Raw genomic sequence first — 10,333 nt, 5'->3', positions numbered from 1 at the left:
GGACTCTCACACTTGTGGGTAAATTGCTTTGGTCGCCGATGTGACAGTTTACAACTGTCGTGGTCACGAAGGCCTCCTTCCCCGGAAATGGGTGTGACGACGATCATCCCTCCACCGAGAGCTGCGCATTTGTAGGCGGCTGTTTCCTCTCAGAGAGTGGAACTCGGACAAACTGCACATTCGCAGACAGCTGAAGCCGACACTTGAGGTTGGAGTTCCAGCTGTTTTATGCCGTTGCTAAATCCACCCCGGGGCGAGCCGTGTAATCAGGATGGATCGTTTGCCGGTTGCAAAAGTGGCACGTAAACACACGTGTGTACTCACATGAATGCAAACACACATGCTGGTTAACCGCCAGCACACACACATGCTCTGCAGCATAATGGTGTGTGGGATGGGGGGGGGGAAGTTCCTCCTCCTAGTATTTTGTCAGAACATAATCTATAGTTAGTCATTCTCGTTAATATTGAAGCATCTCCAAACCACGAACATCGCTCGTCTTCTCTTGTGTACCTGCTGACTTTGTTTCTGCCGCGTGACGTCATGTAGTACTCATCAGGGAGCGAGTACTCTGTGCAGTGTCGGACACGGTACCGGTATAGGTGTCGATGTATCCCAAAAGTTTTATAAAACAGAATAAAACAAAAACAAAAACAAAACAGGAATGCAAAAAAAGTTTTTCAAGAAAATAGAGTTAGATAAAGGAGAAAGAAAGAAGAAAAACATGTTTGAATAGAAGTAATTAAAAAAGATTTGTAACAAATATTTTCTTTGTATTCAAAACGTAAATGTTTTGATCCACGGTTGGTTCTTCTTCACCTTCTTCTTCAGCGCCGCCGAGCTCAGGTTCAAGTTGCCCCCCCTTTTCTCTGCCAGAGTTCCCGCCTCCATGTTTACATTCCCCTCTCCATATTGGGCTCGAGGTCCTTGTGCTTTCTTTTTCCACTTGATAGTACATTGTGCAGCACTCTTCACCTGTGGATACGCTCGCTGGTGAATGATCCACTGCTCAACGTCAGCTTGGGAATGCATGAGCACACTCTCTCTACCTGTGTCAGCCGGGACAGGATGCAGGGGGGGCGGCGGGGGTTGGGTTGGGTGGGGGGGGCAAAGCAAAGACTAATTTTGCGGTGAAGGCGGAGATTGTAGGGACGGAGGAGTGACACGAGAGAGAGGGGAAGGAGAGCGAGGGGGGGGGGGGGGGGGGGGGGGGGCACCAGAGGGCTGTTTAGCACCTTAAGAGAAAGAATGTTCTTTGCTTGTCTTCCTGCGGCAGCTTGAGAGGCAACGGGAGTGTACGCTCTCACTCTCATCCTCTTCACTCTGCCCTTCCTCTCCCGCTCGCCATCTCTTCCTCCTTTTCCTCTTCCACTTCACGCCGGGAGGGAGGACTCTGCAGCGAAGCTTTCCCCATCCCGGGAGAGTCGGTTGCTGCTAGAAAGTAAGCCGCCTCGTGTTTCCCAGAGTTTGTGTGCGTCTCTGTGTGAGAGAGCTACTAGACCAGCTGTGAGATTTCCCCCAATGCATGTCTGGAATTTGACTTTTACTGCCTTTCCGGACCCATTCAGCTCTGGTATGCGCTTTCTGTGCTCACTGTACAGGGGAAGGCTTCTTATCTCAGCCCGAGTTGCTCCTTTCCGTGACTTTATTGTCAGATTCTTCTCAGTGATTTCACTTGATTTTTTTTCCAACAACTTGAAAATCCCAGAAAGAGGTCAGGACCTGATTTGTTCCCGCTGAAACGTGTTTTCCTGTTGTGAAAACAGTGTGATCGCGCTCAGGTCAGTGACAGACGCGTCCTTTGCATGACACACACACAGACACACACAAAGGCGCTCTGTGTTATCTACCTGGAGTGTGTCTGGAGTCAGGAATCAGTAGCAGGTATTGACTCACATGTTATCCGCTTTCAGTCAAGGAGTTGGTCAGACCGACGCTGCGACTGCGTTGCTCCAGAGCTTGGTCTGTTCACCATATGTACTCAGATATGCTTTGAAATAACCTGCTTCTCCTCTGCTGGTGCGTCGGGTTACGTCACCGTGTGGGGAACCCGGGTTCAGTTCCCAGTATGAAATCCAGCCGAGTCCATGTTGTAGTTTGTGATGACTTACTGTGGTCATTCTAAAAACATACTTCAAACATCAACATTCATTAATGAAATCAGGAGCCTTTCAAATTGGGATAGTCCGGTGACTGGGGGGGTTCACCCCTTCATTCGGTTCGATGGCTTTCACATTCAATTTTGAGACCGGATCGAACCGTCAAAATGTCACACAGTTACACCGGCTGCTGGTTTGGGGGCGCTGTTGCCTGAAACAAACACTGACCAGAGAGGAAGTAAAGAAGAAACACAGCTCATTGATTGGTCCGGACCGAAACAGGAAATCCCTCGCTTTACTCCGTGGTGGCTAGGCTAGTTAGCTCGTGGCTAACGGGTAGCCACAAACAACCGTGATATAAAGTCTTCAGACCAGATATCAATGAGAGTCTTCCTCGCTACTTCTTCCTCACTACTCCACGTCTGCCCGCCAGAAATTTTCCAACTTTTTCTTTCTGCGTCTGCTTCTGATTCGCGCGGTGAAAATTACGAACAAGCGATTAAATCCCAGGTTAAAAATGTGTATTTTTGATAGCTCAGGCGAAAGTAGTCTCACAAATACACACACACACACACACACACACACACACACACACACACACACACACACACACACACACACACACACACACACACACACACACACACACACACACACACACACTATCCGGCAGCCTGTTTGGAGTCAGGAGTTGAGTGTCAAAATAGGTCTTCCAATGTAGGAGGTTGGATTACCAGGAGAGAATCCATGCAGCCTGAGGGAAGAACATGCAAACTCCAAACAGAAAGAACCCAACCTGAAGCCACACGTTTATCTTGTGCCGACTGCCACGCCCCCGAATACAATTAACCTGAAGCCACACGTTTATCTTGTGCCGACTGCCACGCCCCCGAATACAATTAACTCTTAACGAATGACAACATGTGAACATGTAAATCTGATACTCCTTGTTTTGTCTCCTCGCAGATTTGCCCCACATCCAGGAGCCTGGACATGGCAGCCTGTTTGCTGAAGTGAAGAAGAAGAGCAGTGAGGAAGGGTCTTTGTTTGCTCTGCCTGCTGGCAGCCTCAGCCGCAGTGACCGGACGCCGTCGGCCAGCAGCGACTCGGGCCTGTCTGTGGCCTCACAGGGGCTGACCGCAGCCAAGCAGAGGAGAGGGGTCAGCCAGGACCAAAGCAGCCAGGCAGGGCGGCTGGTCTCAGGGCCAAACTTTCCGATTATCCAGCCTCTCCTTGAGGTCATGACGGAGCTGGCTGTGCGTGGCGGAATGGGGCAGGAGGACATAGCTGGGGACGAGTCCGGACTGGGACACACCATCAACGGGGAGGCTTCTTCTAGCGAGAGGGAGACTGATATACTGGAGGATGACGAGGAGGAGGAGCACAATGTGGCGGCACTCGGGTTAGAGATGCCGAGCTCGAGCAGCGTTTGCTCTGACTCATCTGAAACTCACATTGCTGCTCGGACCCAGTATTCCACTCACGCCTGGGTGCAGCAGCAGCAGCAGATCGAGGACGTCCACATTGATAACCTGAAGCGACCGCCGCCTCTGGTCTCTCCGGACACGCCATCCCGCGGCCTCAGCAGCAGAGACGCCGTGCAGAGGGGGCTGGTCCTCGACGGCACAGACGTCACGCACGACGGGCCACTACCCACCGACCCAGCGCAGACTGCGGCTTGTCAAGACGACGAAATGGCGTCACTGGCCACAGACATTGACGAGTCCATAGAGCAGCTCAACCAGCTGATTCTGGATTTAGACCCCACCTTCGTTCCGGTTCCTACCCGCTGTTCCCCCTCATCTCGCTCCGCCTCCCTGCACACCAACGGCCTCAGCCACAAAGGAGACACACACCTCTCTGGTAAGACCAGTTTACTTTCTCTCTGTGGAAGATGGTCAGACAGCTGCAGTCCAAAGGCATCATGTTTTTGGGGCTTCCTACTTCAGACAGACCTTCATTTATTTTGTCTCTTCATGTCATTGCAAACTCTGATTGTGTGCGTCATTCCGTTACATCGAGGAGTCCTAGTTCATCTTCATACCCTATGATAAGGACAATCGCTATAAGATTGGTATTGTCGCAATCGGTGGGAGAGTAAATGAGAAAGTCATCATGTTTTCTTGTAGGTGTTTCATGGTAGAATCGTAGTATTGGCTTCCTGTAAAGTGAAAGGCCTGGTGATACACAAGATTGATCATCCAAATGTGCCATCTTCTAATTATCTTATTCAATCCTGAGCAGTGGGAGATTTAGGCCCCGTTTCCACGACAACGTTTCACGTGACAACACCTAATCTGTTAAAGAAAAGTGTTGTGTTTACGCTGCAGCAGCAGACATACTGACAACCATGCAGTTAGTATGCCGGGCCAGGGGAGGGCGCTGTCACTTGTTATTGAAATGAAACCACATGGTGTGTATGTGCAAAGAACAATATGCTATAAATGTGAACAAAATCGAGAGAACTCGACATTCGTATTGACTGATGAAGCATCGGATGCTCTCAGGGGAGAGTCTCGGGGGGGGGGGGTTGAAAAAAGGCATGGATGCAGTGGATCACAACACCGCTGTTGTGTAAGCAGCCCCCCCGAAAGTGAGGAAAGTTTTGCGGATACACCCGTTATCATTGTCATCCCCAAAGTGTGCAGAGTATCATGAAAACTGTTACAATTGTTTTTTTAGAACCTCGGGGAGAAAAAAGATCGTTTTTGGCTCGTGTGGGCGGGGCCTAAAATTGCACGTCTTAGGTAAACTGACCTTTTACTTTGGAAAACCAAGACTTGGCCACAGTTATGAAATCACACCTGTGCCAACACGCTGGAGCTTGCTCACGAACAGAGAACCACTGATGACCCGGACTGCGGGACCGAAGTGCCGTGTGATTGTGGAGATCTCCACCTGAGAGGCATACAGGCGTGTGTGTGTGGAAGTATGTTTGTGTGTGTGTGTGTGTGTGTGTGTGTGTGTGTGTGTGTGTGTGTGTGTGTGTGTGTGTGTGTGTGTGTGTGTGTGTGTGTGTGTGTGCATGAGCACTGTGTTTGCTGAAAGGGTGGAAGCATTCGATTAAACAGGTAGTGGATGTTCCTGCTCTGTACGCAGGGTAAAATCAGGCCCAAAGTCTCTCATGCACAATGAGGTGTTTACATGACCGGACTGAGTTTGAATGGAAATATGCAGAGGTGGAAGAAAAATCACATGAGCACAACTGTTCCTCACCTACCACAGCATCAATCAAAAACAAAAAGTTAGGTGATTATAACTGTGTTTCACTTACAAAGTACTACTCCTGTTGTTCTTCTGTCCTGTTGGTGTTACCAGCCTATTAACGGAGATTATGAGCGTTTATTTGGTTTTAAAGAGCAAGTATTTCTCGAGCTAAAAATAAATCCTGGTTTTGGTAGGAAGGACGATAGAGAAAGGAGCCTTACCCTGTTTCCATTTAAAACCACAAACAAAGGCTCTGCCAAAAATAATAAGAGTGCTTGATAATTTAAGTCCTAAAAGTGAAATACATCTGTATACGATGATCTGATCTTAAATACACAACGTGTACAGATTTTCTTCTTGTTCAATAAATTGCACTTCTAAAGTTAAATCAAAGGATCTATATTTATTTGTTACATAAACACTTATTATCCCAATGTACTCATTACAAATGACCGATCCGACGGCACCGCGGAATGCTATAAATTTAGTTTTTAGTTTTTAAGCCATTTCTTATCAATTTCTAACCACTTCTTAAACATACATTTTATTTTTATTGTCTTTGATATTAAGAAATTATCCAATTCCAGTATTCTGCTCCACAATGTCAAGACTGACAAGTATTTCCTTCCTGGTGTGGCTGGAAACGCTCATATTTTTGTGCACCGTTTTAAAATGCCTCTCCGGACCGGAACTCGCCCTGAACGTCCTGACTTGACACCACGCCGCCTTTACCATCTTGACCGTGAACATTTCAACGGCTCTTCTCGACCTCCCTCTTCTTGTGATGGATTTAAACCCTCTCCTCTCCACTGGGACAGCGCCTGAAGGAAGACAGTGACAACCCGCTCCCTGATTCATTTTGTGAGTGAGGTCATAGGTTGTAGGTGCTGCCAGGAGCAGCTGGTGCATCAAAGCTGACCTCCTGGTGGCCCGACGACGGCTCATTGGGAACGAGGACGGTTATGACATCCCCCCCCCCCCCCCCCCCCCCCCCCCCCCGGATCGTATCTGAGTCCCCCGTTATAATTACCGCTGACGAAGAGGTGCTGACTTTGCACCGTCAGGCCGATGCAAATCCCTTGGAGGGTCTTGAGGAAATGAGTTGGTGTGTTTGCGTGAATGAGGGTCAGCGAGTGTGTCGGGCGACCCGAGGTTGATATTTCCCCCGTGGCCACATGTCAACCAGTAATGCTTTCGCTCTGCTCCGCGACTGCGAGCGCGTTTTCCACTGGGCAGGAACTCGTAAGCGATGGGGAATGCTTTTGAAGTTCTGGCACAGCACTTTGCTCTCCTCCGTCGCCCTCTCATCATCTCCTCCAGATGAGAATACCCCCCCCCCCCCCCCCACACCATGCTCACAAACACAGCAGACATGAAGTGATACTTGACGCTGTACAACGCTCAGCCGAGGCCCCCGAGACGACCTGCTGGTGGGGGACAGTTACCGGATTAGTGTCACTTGGTTCACTTCAGCTCTGTTTTCCTGTGACAGATCCTCACAGTGGAAACTGAGCTCACAGTGTTTCTGAGAGAGAGAGAGAGAGAGAGAGAGAGAGAGAGAGAGAGAGAGAGAGAGAGAGAGCTTAAATATCTGTCTATACCTATCTGTGCTTTATGTTACTACATTCATATTCCTTTTTTTTAAAAATTCATTCATTACAGGCATGTAGCATTTCATACATTTTGTGCAATCACATACAGACCCATTATCTCGATATACAAACTCTGAAAATATATCCACCTTTTGATGATAATAAATGATTAAATTATAGCTCATGAAAATATAGTTATACAAAATAAATGATCTATGTTTACTCTTCACATGACTGTACTTGACTATAAATCTACCTGGCAACTTTTTTTCCCCCAAAACTATTGACTTTTCTTTTCCTGTTTTGAACTGATCCGGACTTTGGGGGCCCGCTATCATGACAGTGCTTTCAAATATAATTGAAATGTGAAAACTTTCACTGTAATAATAATCCAACTTGGTTGTCTGTCCATATAAATGTCCGAGAACTCCAATTTTTAATGTTTATAATGTATTGTTCTTTGCTGCATGCGTGTGTGTGTTTGTGTGTGTGTGGTTTGATTACAAAACAACCAACAGCACCAACTAGTGGCCCAACATGAAAACTCAGTGTTTCTGCATTTTCTTTGTAAACTGACGTCGTCGTCAGAACGTTGCCGTGTAAACGCAAAACTTTTCTGAAACAAAAACACAAAAACACAAAAACAATGTTTTCCACATTTTTTAAATTCAATGTTTGATTTAATATTACGCATATTTAATTTAACTAGATTACTGCCTTTGTCCTGACCCTTGTACTTTCTGATTTTCGGTTTATATTTGTTTTGTGCTTTGTACTTCACACCGGAAATTCTTTTATAGTACCTGGCAATAAACTCTTTCTGATACAGATTTCACTTGAACCACTATGTAAACGGGGCCTAAGTCGTTGAGTCGTTCATTTTAACTTGTTTGACAAGGCGGTGTAAATCGACTCAACCTTCAGCGGAGACGCAGCTCTTATTGTGGTGAGACTTATTTCCTAAACTGACCCCCAGTGGCTTTTATTTGGTGTCTTTATTCTAAAATGTTGTCTGTGTTGTACCTCAAACTTTGTACTTGTGACTGATCAGCTCCCAGATTTCGTATTTTTGGTATTTTTTCTAATCGTCAAATTCTGATTTATTCGGCGTAACTCTTGAATATGTTCCTCCAATATAGCCAACAATGTGGTATTTGTATGTTTTCATTTTGTGCTTGTCAGGGCCACATGCTGCCAACGCATGTTTATTAAGTCGATGAGTAGTTTGGTTGGTAATATGTCTTAAACCAGTTACTCGAGCTATTTTCAACCTTTTAAAGTCCCCACTAATCAAACACAGCATGTGAAAACGTGAAACTTTTGTTTTGTCGTTTCACTGCAAAAACAAACAGCAGCACCCACTAGTGGCCCAACGTGAAAACTATATAATTTTCTGCCGTTTCGCTTTCAAAACGCGTTTTCACTGGAAATTTTGTGTAAATGGCTCAAAGCTTCACCTCTGAATCGCCGAATCATGACGGTGAAGCCGACGATCGTTGACTCATTCTCACCTGCGAGCCAAATCTTCAAACAAAAAGCGGTGGGCAGTCTCTAAGGTGTGCTCTGGTTTCTTGAACTGTGGCGCTCAACATCCGGCTCGCAGGCTGAAACATGCCCTCCAGACAGATGAGTAAAATTACTATGTTATTTTTCTCAATAGGAATAACTGAGAATCACGCTGTTTAGGAGCGGTAGTAGACATAACAGACGAGTAAGAGCCGAGACATTGAACAAAGATAACATCTTTTATCAGATTTGCCAAATGAAGCACAGAGTCAAGTCTTTTTTGGGGGGGAGATGCAACAAACGGCAAAGACGAAATAGCATGTATAAATAAATTACATGATTTCGGGACTTTCTTACTGTATTTTTTCTTACCAAGAGGCTTCAGGAAAAATATAAATATTTAGAGTTATTTTTATTTACAAGTTACTTAAATTGTTTTTTTGTTTTTTTGTAATAGTTTTGCCCACTGTGGCCCCTCGACTAAGGTCCCGTTTACACAACAATGTTTTGAAATGGGTCATATTATGGAAAATTCCCTTTGTAATGTCTTTCCCACAGTTAAATGTGTCTTCATACGTTGGAATGACGCCCAAGAAGTGAGGAAAGTCTGTCCTCTCTCCTTGGCTCCCAGCAGACTGTCAATGCAGCTCATATGATCCAATATTCTAATGGATGAAAATCAAGGAACAGCTGGATTTGGGGCAAAATAAACTATGAATACAAAGTTTTCGGACCAAGGAGACCCATGTGAACGTGTTGAAAAGCTGGATATTATGACCCCCCTTTAAGCGAAAACGCTAAACTTTCAATGTGAACAGATTTCCCAATTGTTCCTGTCCCTTTTTATTGTACATGTCCAATAAGTGTCTCGTCAGCAAGCTTGCGTTATGTATTCTGCTTGATTCGACTCCTCACTCACGTACCAGATATTTGTCTTGCTGAGCGGACGTTGGGAGGGTAACGTCCAGCTCAGCGGGCGGCGATCTGCTGACGTCCGAGACGAGAGAACGACCGATGGTTCCAGCAGATGTTTTTCCGTCTGGATGTTCCACCATCTGGTGGAGGCGAAGTCCTGTTTAGTCACACAGGCTGATGATAGCAGCGCCGCTCCGCCGATAACCGCGCTGATAGACACTTTTGTGGGAGACAAACACGCCGAGCTCTGCCCGGCGTCAACCCCTTTTGACTCGCCGGTTGATGACGGCTCAGATTATATTCCGCCCGTGTCTCCGTTCTCACTCCCACCACCCTCACCCCCCCTCTTTATTGTCTCGCTCTCCTCCCCATCAGGGTGGAAGCAGCAGAGGCAGGTCAGCGACGTGACGGACTACGCCGCTCTGCACAGCCCAGGATGGACCGGAGGCGGAGCTCAGAGCTTCAGTGGCTCTGTCGACTGCAGTCCGTCCTTCTCATCCCCTCAGGTAAATGTAATCTCCGAGGAATCATGACAACTCACCTGTACAAGGCAGCAAACAGCATGGCGACATCAAATCTGACTCAAACTGACACGAGACAGAGCTGAGAAGACATACACAGTAAAGTAGCAGAAAAGATATAAACTCCAAGGGTATTGCTACTAAGAAAACTAAAATATCACCAGCAGAGTTATTTAACATTGGCTAAAACAACCAATTTAATTGGGTAAAGGGCGAAAATGTCACTTGCAGAGACAATATTGTTAAATACATGGATATTTACCCATAACTCTAGAGCTGAACTAAACCCATTATGAACTTGCATAAGAAGATTTCCAAAGTAAATTTTGTGTATTCCAACAGGACAAAAGTAGCGTGGGTAATCAAATGCACATTTACCAAGAAGTAATAAGTTACAAAGCTTGAATATCATCAATAAAGAATTCAGTACAATTACATATGATAACACATTGAATAAACCCACAGACCAGAACTGTTGTAAACGTAGCATTTA

The 10,333-nt window shown here is 46.2% G+C and overlaps 1 protein-coding gene across 1 annotated transcript in view; it reads left to right on the top strand.

Moving 5' to 3' along the window:
* The window catches only part of tns3.2 (tensin 3, tandem duplicate 2), a 53,357-nt gene that overhangs the window by 14,669 nt on the left and 28,355 nt on the right, over positions 1-10,333 (top strand). Inside the window, exons 13-14 of the mRNA XM_080473613.1 lie at positions 3,066-3,962; positions 9,695-9,825. Coding sequence (XP_080329739.1) covers positions 3,066-3,962; positions 9,695-9,825 — 1,028 coding nt within the window. The remainder of the gene's footprint in view (positions 1-3,065; positions 3,963-9,694; positions 9,826-10,333) is intronic.

This window comes from Lipophrys pholis, assembly GCF_963383615.2.
Source record: "Lipophrys pholis genome assembly, chromosome: 10".
NCBI lineage: Eukaryota > Metazoa > Chordata > Actinopteri > Blenniiformes > Blenniidae > Lipophrys > Lipophrys pholis.
This window is presented reverse-complemented; position numbering and strand designations above follow the sequence as displayed.